This window comes from Lathyrus oleraceus, chromosome 1, assembly GCF_024323335.1.
Source record: "Lathyrus oleraceus cultivar Zhongwan6 chromosome 1, CAAS_Psat_ZW6_1.0, whole genome shotgun sequence".
NCBI lineage: Eukaryota > Viridiplantae > Streptophyta > Magnoliopsida > Fabales > Fabaceae > Lathyrus > Lathyrus oleraceus.
The window spans coordinates 180,607,914-180,629,356 of NC_066579.1; the positions used below are offsets into that span (position 1 = coordinate 180,607,914).

General features: G+C 34.4%; 1 protein-coding gene across 1 annotated transcript; it reads right to left on the reverse strand.

The window, feature by feature from the left end:
- Window positions 1–2,546: 2,546 nt before the first annotated feature.
- On the reverse strand, window positions 2,547–4,797 carry LOC127126114 (NAC domain-containing protein 87). Its single transcript, XM_051054977.1, has 3 exons — window positions 4,427–4,797; window positions 4,007–4,290; window positions 2,547–3,294 (listed from the first exon to the last, which is right to left on the reverse strand). The coding sequence occupies exons 1-3, from the start codon at window positions 4,587–4,589 to the stop codon at window positions 2,764–2,766; spliced, it is 978 nt and encodes a 325-aa protein (XP_050910934.1). The 5' UTR covers window positions 4,590–4,797; the 3' UTR covers window positions 2,547–2,763.
- Window positions 4,798–21,443: the final 16,646 nt, after the last annotated feature.

The window sequence follows — 21,443 nt, forward strand, 5'->3', positions numbered from 1 at the left end:
ATAGAAAATAAAGTCCTAGTTTTATTTATTTTCACTAATTTCCTTAATTTTTAATTAATTCTATTTTTCTACCTCATTTATTTTATAATTTCATCTATTACCCATAATTTCTATTTAATTATAATTCTTCAATTTTCTATTATTTCTACTACTTTTATATAAATAAACCTTAATCTAATTTTTTTTACTCTAAATAATAACACATAATAAATCACAAAACACACTGAAAATCAAATGAAACTTTAATTGAATTTTTGGGGTGTTACAGAGAGACAAACAATTTTCCCATTACAATTGGTTTGCGTCAACCCTAAGCTCATATCTTTTTATCTTAATTTTGGATGTACTCATAGAACACATATAAGAACTATCATCGAGATGCATGTTTTTGGCAGATGATATAGTCGTTCTTAGAGAGTCAAAAGAGGATTAAAATGAGAGGTTAGAAACTTGGAGATGTGCTTTAGAAACACATGGATTTTGTCTAAGTAGAAGTAAGACGAGTATATGGAATATAAGTTCAACAAAAGAAGAAATGTTTCTAACTTAGAGGTAAAAGTTGAAGACCATATTATCCATCAAGTCACACAATTTAAATATCTTGAATCTGTAATACAAAGTGATGAAGAAATAGAAGGGAGTGTAAATCATAAAATTCAAGCTAGGTGGTTGAAATGGAGAAAGACATCAGGTGTTTTATGTGATATAAAGGTACCGCTCAAGTAGAAGGGAAAGTTTTATCGGTTGTGGTAAGACCTACGATTTTGTACGGGGCAAAATGTTGGACAGTTAGCAACCAACACAAGAATAAAGTAAGTTTAGTATTTTATATATATATATATATATATATATATATATATATATATATATATATATATATATATATATATATATATATATATATAGAGAGAGAGAGAGAGAGAGAGAGAGAGAGAGAGAGAGAGAGAGAGAGAGAGAGAGAGAGAGAGAGAGAGAGAGAGAGAGAGAGAGAGAGAGAGAGAGAGAGAGAGAGAGAGAGAGAGTAGCGCCTATAGTGGAGAAGATGATGGTAAATAGACTTAAGTGGTTTGGACATGTAGAGAGAAGATTGATAGATTTTGTAGTAAGGAGTGTAGATCAGATGGAGAGAAGACAAATAATTAGAAGAAAGGGAAGACCTAGAAAAATTATTTAAAAAGATATCGAGATTAATGATTTGGATAGAAGCATGATCCTTAATGAACATTATGGTAAAAATTGATCCATGTAAATTAATCTCACTTAATTGGATAAGACTAAACTATTATTGTATTATAGATATGGAGTTTTCACTACCATTTATGATATTTTTTATTAGCTATAATTTATCTCGGCCCAAAAATCTATTAGAAACACAAAATAGGTGCTCATCTTCCAACCTATTTGTTTTCATATTCAAAAGTCAATAACCAAATTACCGACAATTTGTTTAAAATCCCAAATCCTTTATCATTTGAATCAATCCATTGTTTGTTTCATCCCATAAGTAATTTAAAAGAGAAAGCACACAGGTTAATGCAAAACAGCTTTAGTTGTGATGCATGTGAATCATAAGATTCATATAGTTTTTTGTTCTGGTCATTTCGTCACTATAAGTTTTTTTCTCATTAAACAAATAAATTTCATCACAAAAAACAATATTTTAAGTATTAATATGAGACTAGTTATGCACTCCTCACATTTTATGATTCTAAAATTCTCTGTCAGAGGCATCTTTTCTGCACATATTGAGGAAATTCTTCACGTGGTTAACTCATTTGCTTAATGTATATCAAGTTAATAATTCTGAAAAACTATATGATTTTAATCTATATGGTTTACAATATATATTAAGAAGATATAATAATAGAAGCAACAATAGTCATGCTTTGGTGGGAGGCACTACCAAGATAGACACAATCTTTAAATTCCAAAGTTGAAAAAACTAATGCTTAAATTTCCTTGGGAATTAATGCTTCCAACTCTTGGTGAGATGTCACACATTAATATATTTCACAACATAAAATATATGTAATTCATTGCAAAGGTTTGATATGGGTTCTAAAAATAACTAATGAAATAATAATTAGGTTTGAGGAAACACATATAAAACCATCAATTGCACTAATATATCCTATCAATTAGCTCAAGTCACAAAATTGAGTGAGCTAAAGATGAAACATCTAGGTCCCAAATTACTCCAAATTTAACGCCTTAATGTTTAAAATCTTTCATGTTTTAATAATGCGTTAAAAATCTCACATTAAATAATTTAAATTTAACATCAAAATATTATAATATCACTGTTAAATCGTATAAGAAATATATATTTTTCATATTTTATTTTATCATAGTTTAACCGTAATAAATAATTGTGTATATGATTTAATTTTAAAAGTATTTAAAATTTGCTTAAAAGTTGGATAATGTCCACAAGAAAAAATATCATATTATTATATATAAATACTCTTAACTATAATATTCATTATTTACAAACAATTTTTTAAAAGTTACACAAAAGCAAAGTTACATAAAAGAAAACGAATTAATAAAACAAACTCACAATAGCTAATATTAAAAGGAAAGTGTACAAAGATAAGATCAAACCCTTCTCCTATATAATTATAAATAAATAAAAAACCTATATAACTTTTAAAATACCTTAATAATATTCATAAATCTATACAATATATGCATAACCAATAACCTCTAAACTCTAAAGAATTATATGATATGTGCATGGTTCATATCTTGAATATTATTTCTTCAATAGCCATTCATCAAATATTCAAAATCTTCATACAAAGTTTCATTCCTTCCCATAGTTTCTTGCTTTGAGACCACAGAAGATATGTCATTATTCATTTCATTACTCAAACATGTGTCTTGTGAAACACTTAACAAAGAATTGTTGGTAGACAATAGTTCCATCTTGCACTCTTTGTTCCATTGATGATTCATATAAGAATCATTCGATAACATGTTATGTTTCAAGGGTGTTTTTGGAATATTCAAATTATCTTGGTTAGTTAGATTGATTTCATTGTTGATTAAGTAGCTTGGAAAATAGTAACCATTTGTTGAAGAATTGGTTTCTTTGAAATCATGATGATGATCATGATCATGATCAATGATGTTGTTCATTTCAAAAGGAGTATCATCCATGAGAGATGGAAGTGAGGAAAAATCCAATAAATCATCACCTATTGAGTTTATCCTCAAAAGATTGGAAACTGATGATGTTTTTTTTACTTCATTGTTGTTCTTGTTGAAGATTCTTGACACAACCCATTCATCCTTCAATCATATAAAAAAGAAAAGAAAAAGTGTGAGGCAGAATCTTTGAAAAATTGAACTATATAGAAAGCAAAAAGAAAGGACCACACTAGAAAGAAACTCATAAAACATCACAAAAGTCACTTTTTAAAAAAGCAAAAAAGAAATTTAGATGAAAAATAAAAACCATAATTAAAAATCAACTTTATAAATTGAAGTTGCACTATCGAGATTACAAGTTTTCTAATTTTAAAATTTTAAAATTACAAAAATTTGTAGATAAACAAAAATAATTAGGTTAAAACCGCAACATAAATTCAACTAAAATTGATTATAAAAAGTTCAAAGATATTTTTGATGGTATTGTAATTTAAATATTATGAAAATTTACAGATAAATAAGATCGATCGATTAGATTAAAATTACGATTGATATTTAACTAAAATTAATTATAAAAAAGTTTAAAGTATCTTTGACAGTGTCATCATAATTTTTAAACTATAAAAATTTATACATAAGTAAGATTAATTAGATTAAAATTACAACAGAAATCTATAAAAATTTATACATAAGTAAGATCAATTAGATTAAAGTTACAACAGAGATCGCGCTAATAAAAAAAAATTAAACTTCATTTAACTAATCTGTTAATTACAATAGAAAATTGAATTAAAATTTTACTTTTCAAAATCAAGAGAAAATTAGTAATTAGAGATAGAAATTAAAAGGGTACCTTAGCATCCTTAGGAAGATTACAAGTTGCTAATTTTCCATCCAATCTAAACTCATGCATAACCCAATTAGTTTTCACTCCCTTTGGAGCTCTACCTTTATAGAACACAAGAGTTTTCTTCATTCCAACAAGTTGTTTACTTTTCCCTTTATAGATTTCTTTATCTTTTCCAGTAGCTTTCCAATAACCTAACTCAGTTGCTCTATTTGTTCTTCTCCCTGTTGGATACTTTCTATCTCTTTCACTAAAGAAATACCAATCTTTCTCTCCCATCTTTGCTTTCTCTACAAAAAAAAAATCATCATATTCATACTCATATGATTAGGTCAAAAAACACGAACTCCGGATTACCAGAACCCGTTTATTTCGATTCTGATAATCGACGAGATAACCGGAGAGTTAAGATAAAAGAAAACTTACTAGGTAAATCCCATGGCTCACACTTGTTCAAATCAACTTCCCCAATTGCAATTGCACTAAAGTTTATATTCAAAACTTTGTTGATCAAATAAGAAGTGATTATTTCATCATCATTAGGGTGGAATCTAAAACCAGGAGGTAAATCAATAGGTAGTTCTTCCATAATGGATAATAAAAATAAATATGTAATATGGTTATTTATATGTGAGAGAAAAGTTGTGTGAATTGAGAAGATGAGAATCTTAGATGAAAGAGAGAAGGAAAGTTCAAAGAAATGAAAGGGAAGATGAAAGATTATGAAAAGAAAATATTGAAGAATATTTTGGAAGGGAAGGTTTTAAGAAAGGAGAAAGGAAAAGAGATGATATGTTATCTATATAGAAATAAACAGCTCATATATAGATACTTGATATGCAAGATACTTCTTGGATAAGCCTAGATAGTTTGCAAATTTTGCTTTTTTGAAAGAAAAAAAATATGATAAATTTTAATGTAAGATTAATCGGCAAAAACTTTTTATTGTAAATTTATTAAATAACTGATTTATTTGATCATATTTTATATCAATTGTTAATAAATTTGAAAATAATATAGGTTTATAATAGTGATAAGAGAAAGTAGAAATTTAAATATATTTAGAATATAAATAAGTCTAAACAGTCGTGTACACTATACATCATTTTTCAAAAAGAAGAGAATATCTTGTTAATATTTAAAAATATTTTATGATTGGTTATTATATAAATATTTCATTGAATATTTATATTTGTGATTTTATTTTTGTGTTTAAACATTTTTTTAAAGATATGTGTATTTGATTGGTATATCATGCTCTATATACGTGGCAATATTATTTTTTATTTCTTTTGATGTATCCACCTGTTTGAAAATGCATATATAACACAACTGTCTTTTTGTCAAATTAAATTAAATTAGACAATATAAAATATGTAGAGTCTTGAGCACCCTGGATAAATGAAGCTATGGAGATTAATTTTTAAGCCTTTGTTTATTATGATTTCTTTGTGGAACGATAGATTTGACGTTAACGTTAGGAGAAAGAGTGCGTGAAAAAAAAATATAATCCTCAACTTCTTTGCAATTTCATATAGAAGTACCTTCAAACGAACTCTAAGGAGATCCTTCTTGGCAAAGTTAGATGCAGTAGCATCCCCGATCCACCAGAAGATAGCATATCATGATAGAGAAGGAAAGCCGATCACTGTTAACGCCGATCTTAAGGAAGAAAAGCGAATCATAGAGATCATCCTTAAGGACTTTCTCACGTTGGCGAAAGGAGCAGAAGAAGGTCTCGGGGATGCCAATACGTTCGACCAAGACGTTCGTGAGGACGAAGTTAGACCCGTCCCAAGTCACAACCTTGCCCGGTCAGTAAAGATAGGATTCAGGCTTCTCTTTGAGGAAATATCCACCCTAATTGAATGTCTCCAGGCCAACCCAAACCTTTTTGCTATCTCTCCAAATGAGAGGCCCAACATCAACCCCAGCGTGGCATGCCATCAGTTGAATGTGAACTCTAGTACCCGTTACGTCTCCCAACGGAGAAAGAGGCAAACCCCGGAAAAAGCTGAAGCTACTGCAATCACGGTGAAAGCCTATTGAACTCCAGGAAAGTGGAGGAATTGTTTTAATGTCATTCTAGTGAAGAAAGCCTCAGGAAAGTGGAGGAATTGTTTTAATTGCATAAATCTCAATAAGGCTTACCTGAAATATTCTTACCTACTTCTAAACATCAACAAGCTTGTAGATGATTCAGTCATAAGTTACTATATTTCATGGATGCCTATTTCGAGTACAATCAGATACCTATGTTCGGCCTTGACCGATAAAGGTAACATTCACGACCGAGCATGCTAATTACCAATACAATGTCATTCCTTTTAGGTTGAAGAATATTGTTGTAATATATCATAGGATGATGAAAAAGATATGTCAAGAAGAGATAGTGGAGAAGTTTGAGGTATACACGAATGACATGATTATTGAATCAATTCGAGAGGGATTTCACGCTGAACACCTCCAGCTGGTATTTAAAAGGGTTCAGCAATACAACATGAGACTCAGTTAATTACTAATGACTTAAAACAACAAAATAAACTTAAATTATCCTAATAAAGCTTGTTAATAACAAAATAAATTTATGTATTAAAGGCTTGAATATCTCACAAATAGTGGGTTATCACATACTTTCTTATTTGTTCCTCTTTTAGAGCATTGTAAGCAGCAAAGGTAAATATTATACACATCTTTGTGTGTCCGGTGTAAACTAAACGCATTTATGCATATATGGTATGACTTAAACGCATTTCTAGCATATTTACATGTTCGATATGGACTAAGCGCATTGTGTGCATCTGATTCAACTTAAACGCATTTCTGGCATATATGCATATCCATAGAAACTAAACATATTTATGCATATCTGATACAACTTAAATTCATTTATGGCATCTATGCGTGTATGATACATAGTAAGCATATTTTTGCGTATCTTATATGGCTTAAACACATTTATTACATCTTTATGTGTCTGATACATATTGAACGCATTTGTGCACATCTGATAAGGCTTAAACACATTTCGCGCATGACTCCTTACCCGATACAGACTACACGGATTTTTACACATCTTATACGGCTTAAACACATTCCTGCATAATTGGCACACCCCTTGGATCTATACAAACCATTGGCGTTGGCGGTGGAGCCTGAAGACATCCATCTTAGTCTGATCCAAGCCTCGGGGGTAGGGACGGGGATCTTACCCTTGGTCGGGGGTCAGTCCTTTATGACGGGAGCATAGTACAAAAACAAAAATGCATCTCATTGGTCCTACCGATCACAAGCCCCACCAGGGAAAACACAAGCATCATGCTTAATTCAGTGCACAAATCGACATTAATACAATGAACACTAAATACAACAGACAAATGTAGCAAACAAAAAAGGTAGATGACGACCCTCAATGCACTAATCAATAAATCATGATTATCGAGGAAGACAAATAACACATCTAGTACCTCGTCACAAGAGGCACCTCCTTCTTAAAAGGAAATCGATATATGCTTTCATGCCTTAAATTCATCAATGAACATCGAAAATACCCTGGTGGCCGACTAACTTTACACTTCAGGGATGGAAAGCCAACCTTGGTGTGACAACAACTCATAGACAACCAGAACTGAAGTGTTGTAGCAAATGAATGACGTTATATATTGGATTCAAAACTAAGCAATACTCAAATCACTAATGTAAAAGTACTTTAATAAATATCAATTGTTACATCCAAGTCACAATGGCCTCGAAAATACTAAATGAAGGAAACATAATAATTAAAAAAAGATGAACGGTTAAGCCGGAGTACGAGAGGTTGAGACACCATGATCACCAGATGGATTCCTTTCATGAGCAGCCTAGAAGGTGTTCAATCCTTCAATTAGAATCAGAGCAGTATGGTAGAACTTATTCATTTGTTCCACGGTCTGATTGCAAACACTGAGTGTAACCTGATAGTTTGTTGGACAAAATCATGGAGCATCATCCTTAGACTAGGAACCTCGTCTTCAAGAGTCTTTAAGGCCTTTACATGAGCCTTGTCCTACTGAAGAAATTTTTTCTAATCCTCCTCCACCTGACAGGTCTTCTCTGCAACAACATCGGAGGCATCCTTGCAACTCTTCTCCTTCACAACAAAGCTCTAAATCATAACATTATGAACCATTAGATAATATTTGCGTTGGCACTTAGACTTAATCAGTAGTTACATCTGACCTGAGGCAACTTAAAGTGCATTGCTTCCCTTAAGAGGCTGCAGTGTGGTAAGCTCGATATGTAAGCCTAAAGCAATGATAATGGAGGTAATCAATCTTCCAATGATGATGCAACCATTTTTGGATTTGGAAACCATTTTCATGTGATAGAGCATGTTCGAATGAAGATGACATGGCTTAAAGACACAATCAATAAAGAACATCTCTTTCATATTTACACTACCGATACTATCATCGCGACCAAAGAAGGTGTGAGTATTAACCTTTTGGAAATAAGAGATCGCGGTGTTATAGATATGGGAAGATTTTTCCCTTCCATGTGAAAAGCAAAATCCTCGGTTAATCGCTCTCATAAGCGACCAAATTCATGATTCCAACGTCCCACCATGGGAACCTCGTAGGGGATACTAGGTTGCGACTGAAAGTGCATCATGTTGGCAATTTCGTTTTGTCTAAATTGGTACTCGCGGTTAAACATCATAAACCTAACAACCTCGACATCACCATTACTCAATGAGCGAGTATCATAACTAGAATAACTTATAAACTCGAGTGTGAGTGTCTCGTAAGTGGGGTGACGCAAACCGACAAAGTGACTTCAGCCGACTATGTTAAACATGAAATACATACTATCAAATAGGCTAATATTCTAAGCCAAGAGTCGTCTTCATACCTTGTTAGAGTCATTTCTCGCTGATATAGAGTTTCAATCCTCTTCCTCTAGTTCTGGTTCATGAATGTGATTCCCATGTAGTCAACTTGAAATCTTGGAGACATGACGAGAGTGGTAATGTGGTTCGGATTTGGTGTTAATGTAGGTGGAATCTAAAATTGGATGGTGAGGAAAGGGAGGAAAGTTTTTGTTTTTATCTGGGATATGAGCTGATGGAAGGTTGTTGATGAGTTTTATGGTGTTATTTTGTGATTTGGGGGTAGGAAAATGGAGTTTTGGGTGTAGAGCTTTAATGGAGTTTGTGGATAAAATAGGGAAGAAGAAGAATATCGAAATATGTATGTGTGTGTGTTCGTGTGTGTGTGTTAGTGTTAGTGTTTGTGTGTGTGTGTGTGTGTCTGTGTGCGTGTGTGTGTGTGTGTGTGTGTGTGTGTGTGTGAGAGAGAGAGAGAGAGAGAGAGAGAGAGAGAGATATGAACGCGACAATTTGAAAGGTTAAAAAAGGGGAGAGAGAAACTTCAATTTACTTAAATGGGAATAAATTTGAATTTTGGAAAATGAAGAGAAGTTGAACGACACTTTGTGCTGGAAAATGGGTCAGCTAGTCTCTAAAGGGCGGCACACTATTAACGATCCTTCCATCAGGGCTTGAAGCGTGGCTGACGCCCTCCATAGGAATGAAATTACAATCATCATGCTTTCAAGACTCTTATCTCTTTATTCACACGCTCATGACAGTCATCACGGGAAAAACAGTCTACCTGTCATAAGGGTGACAGTCGTTGGCAGTGCATATCTCACTTTTTACTTGTCCTGGCTCATTAGTTTCTCCGATCTTCCTAAGATTGATCCTCTTCATTAACAAAACATGAAAAACTTAAAATAAAAACTTGTGGGTTGACTCCCACACAATGTTTCATTTAACGTCGATAGCTCGAGTCGATAAAGCTCAGCACTCAAGGGGCACTTCTAAGGCATAAGTAACACCTTGTGTTACATTGTCTAGTGGATGATAATGCTTCAGCCTTTGTCCCTTTACTATGAAATTTCTAGTGGATTTACTTCATACTTATATTACACCTGATTCCCTCACTCTAGTCACCTCGAATGGTCCCGACCATCTAGAGCGAACCTTTGCTGGGAACAATCTTAGTCTAGAATTAAAGAGTAGCACTAGCTCTCCCTCATTGAATTATATCCTTATGATGTGCTTGTCATTCCACTTCTTTGTTCTTTATTTGTAAATCAAGGCATTCTCATACGCATCCAACCTCAACTTTTCTAACTCATGCAAGTCCAAAATCTTTTTTCCTCTGGTAACATTGTAGTCCATGTTTAAGGTGATGTCCCAATAGGATTTATGCTCTAGCTCTATCGGAAGATGACAGGACTTCCCATGGACAAGTTAAAAGAGCGTGGTTCCGACTGGTGTTTTGTAGGCAGTCTTATAGGCCCAAAGTGAATCATTCAGCTTTGCATACCAATCCTTTCTTTAGGTGGAAACTGTTTTCTCAAGGATTTGCTTTATCTCTTTGTTAGAGATTTCCACATGCTCGCTGGTTTGCGGATGATAAGGGGTATCCACTCTGTGTATCACTCCATAATTCTTTAACATGTTTTCGAATACTTTCAATATGAAGTGAAACCCACCATCACTTATGATTAGTCTAGGGAGGCCGAATCTCGGAAAATCATATTTTTTAACATCTTTGTCACTACTTTAGCATCACTAGTGGGAGAAACAATTCTATCAACCCACTTTGTTTCCCATCGAAGATGGAAAATGGCCCATAAAATCTATTCCCCAAACTTCAAAGATTTCCACCTCCCATATGTTTTTCAAGGGCATTTTATCTCTCCTCGAAATATTCCCAGTGTGCTGGAACTGATCATATTCCGTGGTAAAAATATGAACATGTATGAAAATGATAGTGAAGGAGAAGGGCAATCCAAAACGCAGTGGAATTTAAAATTTCTCCTTTAATGATCCTTACGAATGGGCATGATCAGTGATAGAATCGTTACCTCTTGTGGCGATTGTAACCTTTGATGCAGATCTACGGAGCGATCACGAACGTTGAACAATGACAACGCCTCTACTCAGTCCACACGAACGGATTCCTTCAATCTCAGTGCTAGCTGCTACGAATGAAGGCTTTGAGTGAGAAAGAGAGAGAAATGAAATTGCAACTGCACAAATGCTTCAACACAAGGGTTCTATTTATAGAACCACTTGTATGGGCTGCAAGCTAAAAAGCCCACTCAAGTGTATATGGCCCATATCTTATAATATGCCAAAATCACTTAAGCGTGTGGTACCTTACCATATTTTGTATTCTGTTTAAGTACACCGTACCTTACGATGTTCTACAATTCACTTAAGGGCACCGTACATTACGGTATTCCTTAGTTACTCTATCTCTCATCAATCTGTCCTTTGTGTGTGACCCTGTAGGTTTTCGCGGCATTGGCAATTATATCAAATCACATATGTAACATAATAAACAGTTAGCGGTATCTAGCAACACATCACTGCTACCCAAGACACGAAAATGTCATGTGATCTGACAAATCCTTCTGTGATAATAATTATATGTATAATTACCCTTTTACCCTTATGTCTATATTGAACACAAGGCTTAGACTGTGTCATCCTTGTCCAGTTCAATATTGGGCCAATAGACATTTATCCTGTTACGCGGGATGGGCAAATTCCATCTAGGTCACTCATGTCCCTTAGCATGCTTCATGGAGTACCCATCAACTGTCTTTATGGTCACCCAGTTACGGACAACGTTTGATCAGTAATAAGGCACTCGACTCTACATCTAGGGTCCATAGTGGTTTCAGGTCGAAGGGTGGTATACACCATTATCACCATGAGAATAACTTATGACACTTTGCATAACATTCTATATAGTATTCTCATAGCGGGTCAATCCAGTATAAATATTACTCTTAATATTTATACCTATGTTTAAGACTTGATAACTCCTTATCCATGATCCATGAGATGTGATCATCAGTCTATATACATAATAGTCTTAATGCTTTAATGTTATCCTACTTCACAATAAAGGTCGACTACGGATACTTTAAGAATAGTGTCCTTATGTTTAATGTGATCTCATGATTAAGTCACACTTGATACATTAAACGGACTATATATTCTAGGAACTTTATTAAACAAACATAATAAAGAAAAAGCCTTTTATTATTAATAAATAATTCGATACAAGTACCAAAAGTATTGGCCTCTAGGGCTTACATATCTGGCAACGATTGCAAGATTAAATCAGTCGCAAGTTCCTTTCCGAGGGGAAAACCCAACCTCTCAAGGTTTTCCACATACCCAATCATCTTGAGCAGATGGGGACCTACAGGGGCTCCCTCAGCTAACTTGCCTTGAAAAAGGGCTTTTGAAACTTCAAACCTTTCATGCCTTGCTTGCTCTTGATAGAGCAACTTGAGGTGTTCGATCATATCAAACGCTGCCATGTTCTCATGTTGCTTTTGCAACTCTGAGTTCATGGTAGCTAGCATGAGACAAGCAGTTTCATTGGCATCATCGACATGCTTCTTATAAGCATATCTTTCTGCCTTAGGTGCAGAACTAGGAGGTTCCTCTTCAGGAACAGGTTTCTCCAAGACATACAGCTTTCTATCATGTTTGAGGACAATCCTCAGATTTCAGTGCCAATCCAGAAAATTTGTCCCAGACAATTTTTCCTTGTCAAGGATTGATCGCAAAATCTTTTTAGAGGTGTTTGTTGTCATGGTAATCTACATGAAAATAATGAAAATATAAGTATCAATAACATATTTAATTAGGCCTTTAATTAAATATGCTCCCACTATTTTACTCAAAACAAATGACCCTCACCATTTGATTCGGAAAATCCCGTTGGAAGATTTTCTAGTGGGTCGAGATCCAGATTTCACTTTGTTTTAAGTCCGCGTAGGCGGATTACACAAAACTAGGTTATTTAGGTAGGAACTCCTTCCAATTGTATCTAATACAACTCTTGAATATTTTAGTTGGGTGAATAACTCCTTATTCCAATCCATCACATGGATCATTTCCAACTTTTGCTTCTAAACATATATAATCTTATTATAATTTGTTTAGTTAAGTTTAACCCATTATTTTAACAATTGGATATTACGATTATCCCATCGCACCTTACTAATATAGAACATGCACCTCGCGTAGGCGAAGCCTACATTATCCGATACTAGTCTTGATGAGTGTTAAAACTTGGAAAGCATAAACTTAATATTTAATTTGAGGGATTTTTCAATTATTCTGATCTCACCGGCTTATTTATCATATAAATCGTCTCTCACATGCATCAACATACATTCACATGCATCAACATACATACATAATGAAACAGTTATAGCCCCTAGCGCAATTGTTCTCCCAAGCCAATGAGAGAACCTAAGCTAACCTAATAACGATCTAAGCTTCTCCAAGCAAGATCTTCAAGGTTGTCCTCCTTTGATATTGAATTCTTCTCTTTCTTCATAACATTACATTACATAAAAGAAACTCGTTTTACATACGAGGGAGTGAGATGAGAAAAGAAGTTACATTATCAGATTAAAAGAGAGACACGACACGCATGTCGTATTTTAAAACTCAAAACAAAATAAAGGAAAACTAAGGCCATAACTGATCACCACAAGACAATAATAATAAACACATTATTATTATTAATTTTAAATCTTTTAATTAATTAAAACCAAATTAAATTTCAGCGACCGATCACACTACGCAGAGTTAGCCGGGGGTCCGCTACACGGTCAGCGGGAACGGGTGTTCCGATGCCCGGGCAGCGCCCCTGGCCAAAAAATTTAATGAACAATTCATTTGAAATCGACGTCGTTTTTCGCAACAACACTTGATACTTTAAAGCACAACTCTTGCGCAGTCACAATCCTAATCGCATAACTCTTTGACAACACAACCCTTGTGCCGTCATTAACCCTAATGCACCAATTTCAAACCGTCAAACACATCTCGATTGTTGATTCAGTATGATTGATCAATACGTCATTGCTTCACCATACTAATGTCGGATCAAGAAGCAAACGACCATTGATCTCTCAAAGGAAAACAACCATTAAGTGTTTGAATGAACGAAACAGAAACAGTATATCATATATATCGTATTTTGCATCAGGATTACTTATATCATATATATAACTTGATCAATCTCAATTTAATTACTCATTTATTCTTTGATTCATTATGTCTTTTAATCGTATTAATACAGAAAATAAACAGTTATCAGATGCATGGTTTCCTAAGTGGCTCTGATACCACTGAAGGAGAAGGGTGATCCAAAATGCAGCGGAATTTAAAATTTATCCTTTAATGATCCTTACGAATGGGCATGATCAGTGATAGAATCGTTACCTCTTGTGGCGATTGTAACCTTTGATGCAGGTCTACGGAGTGATCACGAACGTTGAACAATGACAACGCCTCTACTCAGTCCACACGAACGGATTCCTTCAATCTCAGTGCTAGTTGCTACGAATGAAGGCTTTGAGTGAGAAAGAGAGAGAAACGAAATTGCAACTACACAAATGCTTCTACACAAGGGTTCTACTTATAGAACCACTTGTGTGGGCTGCAAGCTAAAAAGCCTACTCAAGTGTATATGGCCCATATCTTATAATATGCCAAAATCACTTAAGCGCGTGGTACCTTACCATATTTCGTATTCTGTTTAACTACGCTGTACCTTACGATGTTCTATAATTTACTTAAGGGCACCGTACATTACGGTATTCCTTAGTTACTCTATCTCTCATCAATCTGTCCTTTGTGTGTGACCCTGTAGGTTTTCGCGGCATTGGAAATTATATTAAATCACATATTTAACATAATAAATAGTGAACGGTATCTAGCAACACATCACTGCTACCCAAGACACGAAAATGTCATGTGATCTGACAAATCCTTCTGTGATAATAATTATGTGTATAATTACCCTTTTGACCTTATGTCTATATTGAACACAAGGCATAGACCGTGTCATCCTTGTCCAGTTCAATATTTGGCCCATAGACATTTATCCGGTTATGCAGGATGGGAAAATTCCATCTAGGTCACTCATGTCCCTTAGCATGCTTCGTGGAGTACCCATCAACTGTCTTTATGGTCATCCAGTTACGGACAACGTTTGATCAGCAATAAGGCACTCGACTCTACATCTAGGGTCCATAGTGGTTTCAGGTCGAAGGGTGGTATACACCATTATCACCATGAGAATAACTTATGACACTTTGCATAACATTCTATATAGTATTCTCATAGTGTGTCAATCCAGTATAAATATTACTCTTAATATTCATACCTATGTTTAAGACTTGATAACTCCTTATCCATGATCCATGAGATGTGATCATCAGTCTATATACATAATAGTCTTAATGCTTTAATTTTATCCCACTTCACAATAAAGCTCGACTACGGATACTTTAAGAATAATGTCCTTATGGTTAATGTGATCTCATGATTAAGTCACACTTGATACATTAAACGGACTATCTATTCTAGGGACTTTATTGAACAAACATAATAAAGAAAAAGCCTTTTATTATTAATAAATAATTCGATACAAGTACCAAAAGTATTGGTTTCTAGGGCTTACACCAACAGATAGGCCAGTCTGAAGAATTTTTGTTGCAATTTTGGAAATGCTCATATGCCCTGCATAGGGAGAGGGATGGCAATAGGCGATGGCACTCTCTATTTCCTCGTCAGGGATGCATCAATGAAAGATATTATTGACACCTTTCTTGAACAAGAGAGGATCATCCCAGTAGTAGTGGTTGAGATCATGCCAGTAGTAGTGGTTGACACCTCTATTGATAGGTTAGATCTGGAGGCAAAACTGCGGCAGCGAGGTAGTTGATAAAATAGGTGTACCACAAAATGGTAGATTTAGTTCATGTTCCCTCCTCTATTTTTGTTACTATGTCAGGGTTTCCCTCATCGACGTAATCTGCGAGATGAGTGTGTCGCATCTAAAAAATACAATCTCTCGCGATGGTCGCCGAAAAAATGATTTAAACTGAGTCACCACCGAACTTCATTTATTCTAGTGAAGGAATAGGAACATATCGATAAACCTTTAAGAGAAAATAAAATGGTCTTCACAACCATATTTGGGTTCGGGAGTCGATTACGCAAGGGGAATGTATTAGCACCCCTCATGTCCGTTGTACTCAACGGGAACCTTTTAGTTAATTTGTGATTGAGTGCTAGCTTATGTTAGTTGTTTTCTCTGAATGAAAAAGTGTAAGAGGAAAAGAAAGGGGTCGCAAGAATGTTTTTATTAGGGTGCTTGACGAGATTTCGGGTCTCGCTCTTACGTATCCTCTGATACAATGAGGAACTCAAAGCTCTATAGTTCGGGGGAAGGCTACGTTTTGTTTGTTTGTGCTTTTTAATGAACAAGTGTTTATATCACGTCCTAAGGGCTATACATTGGTTTGTCTACTCTCGGTGGAGGCTTAAGCACTAGTTTGTATGTGCATTTGAAGGGACTAAACAATGTTCTTTTGAAAAGGTTTTCGATCGCATGGGGGAGAGAAAAGGATAGATTTGATGTGTAGAGTGTTTTGTTGGATGACGATTGCTTAAATGGTCGAGTAAGGAAACTCATATCCAAACAATCAAGGAGAGGAATAGAAGGTTATAGATCATCTCCCTTTTCATCCTTAATTGTAAAAGGGTTTGATATTGTTAAGGTATTTTGAATGGACCACGAGTACTCGAAATGGTTGAGTAAGGGAACCCGTATCCAGGTACATGAGGAAGGGAATAAAAGGGTCTAGACCACTTCCTTTTTCGTCTTTAATGAAAGGGTTTAGATATCGTTAACTTATTTTAGATTGCAAGAACCAATCTAGGAAAAAAATGGTTATCCCGGTGGACCCCAAAAATGAAATGTCCATGCAAAAGTTAGGGATAAAACAAAAAATACAAGCCCTCTAAGTTGAAAACCCAAAAGGGCGACTTAGGCAAAAATGGGTATCCCGGTGGGCAAAAGAATAAAAATTCCATGCAAAAGTTAGGGATAAAGGCATTTGATTGTGTCTCTTAAGCCTATCTCACCATCAGCTTGACCTCAGATAGTATCAAATGAATCCAATCACCGTCAACCAAAGCAAAGTGTTGGAACCCAATGCTACAGTAAATAACAACCAATGTTGTAATCAGTGGAAAATGAAACAAATTTCCCATTTCCATTTACTTTGTTTTTCAATTTTTACAAACTCCTATTTAAGGTCTTTCGCATCCTTGTACACACCTTATATGTGCAAAAAAATTCACAATCAATGAAATGCAGTCGTTATTCAGTTACTTCTTTTATTTTCCCATAATTTGTTTGCAAAATAACTGTCAATCTTGATTACATAATGCTATAAAACTTTGAGAATAATAAAATCTAAAATCAAGAGAAACATTTTATGCATTGCTTTGATTATTGAGAGTTCCCCGGTGGACGATCGGTAGGCTACAGTAAACACTTGGCACACTTACGTAACTGCTAGGTTAGACCAAGCATCATTTTTCCCCAAGCAGAATCAGATGGAATCCCTAGTCAGTTGGAATCTCCCAGTAACAGTAGCAACAAGTAGCCTTTCATTGCAGCTTTTCTGGTGCGAATACCGACGAGTCGAAGTCTACCTTTCACCATAGAAAAGCCTCACATTGCTACCCAATAAATCACATTGCATATGCATCAGGATCAAACAATCATATATCGCATACATTATGCATGTCAAACATTTTTCTTTGCAGATAATCTATCTCCCCAACGACATATTTCAGTTAATCCCCAGTATATCAAACCAGCAAATTTTCCTGCTGCTCCTTACACTTACCTTTCATCACAACTCATTTTCAATGGGAAAATTTTCGGATATTTCTATATTTAATCCTCTTCTACCTTGAACACCCGAAAGGCTAACGCAATTCACACCTTCAGGTTTAAGATGATTAAATAGGGCAGTTGTCATACCCCAAAATTTACCCTTATTTTTCCTACCATTTTTTTAGTTTGCATACATGGAATCATATCATTCAATGTCATTAGCATGACCATTTTATTTGGTCATGGATTCACAAGCATGACCATATTCTTTGTTTTAACATTAGGGTTTTACTTTGATTCATTTATCAACTAACCCAAGCATCATAAGAGATGGTACTTATTTGTTCCTTTGTTCATGTAGGTAATCATGCCTCAATTCAAGGCAAGATAAGTGTTCATTTTGGTCAAGAAAGATACAAGTGTGGTTCATTGATTCAAGAGTGGTTCATGTGTTTATTTCCATTCCATTTCATCCAATTTTCAAGCCATATTCAAGATCATTCAAGCCTTGATCAAGTTATATTCAAGGGATGCTCATTCCATCATCATTTTGGCATGGTATGCAAGAAAACTTTCAAGTTTGTACAAGATGACACAAGTTTGATTGACCTAATTTGCAAGTATGGCTTACTTTTGGTACAAACCCCCATAACTTCTTCAATTTTCAATCAATTGGCAAGATTCTTTGATCCAAATGTCCCTAACGAGTTCCTCGACAACTTTGCTCGAAGGCCCAAACATCAATTAAACCCCTAAGAATATCAATCTGTGAAAGGGATAAGTTGCCAAAATGGGCCAAAACCTTGTCATGACCCCGACTTAGTAGCCATGCCATTTTCATATCAAGCACCCTTTTTGTCTCATTCCTTTTTCACTTTGTCAAGATCATAAAAACTTTAATTTGGCCCAAGTTTGGCTCAAAATTCATGAGGGAATCAAAAGTTATGATGTCATGAACTTGGGGCCTCAAGATGCCCAAAATATGCCAATATTGCTTGACCAAATGCCTGACCTAGAAGGCATGGCACGACTTCAACTTTCAACACTTTCCATTTTCACCTCAAACCTATTTTTGAGTTAGTTCTTTTTTCATTAAATTCATGTCAATGAGATGAACAAAAGGCATAACGAAAATCATAAAACATACAAGTGGATTCCATTTGGCCTAGCTTCAAGTATGGCATGTTGAACTCTATTTTACTCGATGCCCAGAATTTGCAATTACATGTAATTTCTCATCTTTGGACCACTTGCACATGTGCAACTTATTTCTGATGCTAAAACGTGTGCAACCTAAAACACAATAACCGGGTTTCATCATCAATTCACACATTCCATGCCTCACTTCACACGAGCACCATTTAACAAAATGTCAACCCTAATTCAAACGAATTAAGATCTATTTGGCATGTGTGAGCTTCCCATTTCATTTATTATAAATAGAGGGTCATTTTTCCTTGATTTGTAAGCTTGAATAGCCAGAAAAACCCTGCCTCACTTGAACCCGATATCACTCCAAAACCAGTTTGTGGTTTCTTCAATTCAAGCTCTTTCAACCTCAAATCTTTGCCCAGAAAGCTTCATCATCATTATCTAAAGCTAACCGCATCATCACTTTGCCTTGAAACCTATTGTATCATGCTCCCCATTTCTGCCATTGTTGACCTTAGGAGATTCAATTGGAAAGGTAGCTACGAGTTAAATCTTTGAAAAAACAAGTTACCACTCTCTTCGCATTGTTCCACTGATCAAAATCCATCTTTTACCATTAGTTTATCTTTCGTATTAGTCATTTAATATTACTTTGAACACTTAGGGTTCTTTGTGTTCTTGAGCAAAATTCTCCTTGCTCAGAGCCAATCAATGGCTCTGATGTAAGGAGACATGAACGATGATGTGTTGCGAAGCTAACTCCATGCTTGGATGTTGCTAAAAACACGAGTTCATAATTTGCAAAAATTGAATCCAAGGTTGAAGGTGAAGTTGGTTATGCGTGCGTTTTGGTACAAAATTTCAAATTCAACCAATCACATCTAGTCAGCGCATATTTTCAAATTTCTTGACCGTTGGCGCCCTTTTCTTTTTTTTCTTTCTTTTATTTCCAAATTAATTTCTCCCTCATTTTGAAACATTTTTTTATCAAAAATTTTTACACAGGGTCTCTAAAATTATTTTGCATCACATACATTTTTCTCACATTTTTTAAACCATTTTTGCATTTATTAATAGTTTTATTTCATTTTCCTTTTAATTTCCTTTTGTAATTAATTTTTTAATTATTTTCAAATATTTTTACATCCAAAATTTGAGATTTATTCATGTATAATTTTCTTGGCCATTTATTCTTTGTTTTGATGATAGTTTGGGATTTTCTCTTTAATTTCCATTTTAATTTTTTTTGCTTTTTATTTTTAATTCAATTTTGTCATGTCTTTGACTTTGCTTGAGATTTTGACTTGGTTGATCATTGCTTGTACATTTCAAGTCATCCATATATGGTTTCTTAGGTTGACTCAATCTTCTCTAATTCAATATATTGATAGATGATCACTGATCAACTTTTTGACACTTTGAGTTAGTGATATGTTATCTGTAACACCCTAAACCCCAGATAATATATTTTAAATAAAAATAATAGGAAAATGATATTACTCCATCATAAATACTTCATAAATCATAAAACAACATATATTGCACAGTGGAAATTTATTTAGAAACACCATAAAACATGTCTGAATAAAACTGAATCAATACATCATAATCAAAATCTCATAATAGTTGATTACAAACAAATCAAAGTAATGCAAACGAACACCTTTGTCCCCGGTGTTACAGATCAGAGCATTCTTATTTAAAAACTAAAATATACAGAAGATAAAAGTCTACTGAGAGGCAATAGTCATCTCACTGCAACAACGAACTACAGTCCTGCTAATCACCTGTGCAAAGTACACCATAAAACCAACAAACAAGAAAGGGGTGAGAATATACTTACATATAGTAACAATGTGATTTCAGCAATAGAATGACATTAAAGAAACATAACAATCATACATAAATGATATATATATATATATATATATATATATATATATATATATATATATATATATATATATATATATATATATATATATATATATATATATATATATATATATATATATATATATCAATTACAATCACAAACACACATCACAACAAAATGCAATGTTATGATCCACCAGCTCCATCACCTATATGCATGTGGTACCAAAAATATATTATGGAATCAGAGGAATGTTACTGATTTTATTCCACTAGACTCTAGTCCTTCCCATCTAGACCAACGATCCCCACTAATGGATCCGAGACTCGCCCCTGATCTTTTCTACCAAGACCAACGATCCCCACCAATGGATCCGAGGCCACCAAAATGGACCGAAGTCCCATCTAAACTCCAAAATACATGAATTCAGGTAATATGCATCACGAATATACATTTCATGGACACACATCACAATTCACCAAAATTATGTATAATAATACTCATAAACACCAAAATTATCCCAAAGGATAACACCAAAATAGGTTCCATTCACGAACCACAAATTATCCAATAAGGATCACCCAAATTCAAATCACCTAAAATTTTATTTATTAAACAATATATTCAC

Bases quoted from the DNA above. Each gene is read 5' to 3' on its own strand.
- LOC127126114 (XM_051054977.1), bottom strand. From the start codon at position 4,589: ATGGAAGAACTACCTATTGATTTACCTCCTGGTTTTAGATTCCACCCT. The intron at 4,291-4,426 runs GTAAGTTTTCTT...TTTTTTTTGTAG, and splicing joins TGAGCCATGGGATTTACCTA to AGAAAGCAAAGATGGGAGAG. The intron at 3,295-4,006 runs GTACCCTTTTAA...ATATGATTGAAG, and splicing joins ATCTTCCTAAGGATGCTAAG to GATGAATGGGTTGTGTCAAG.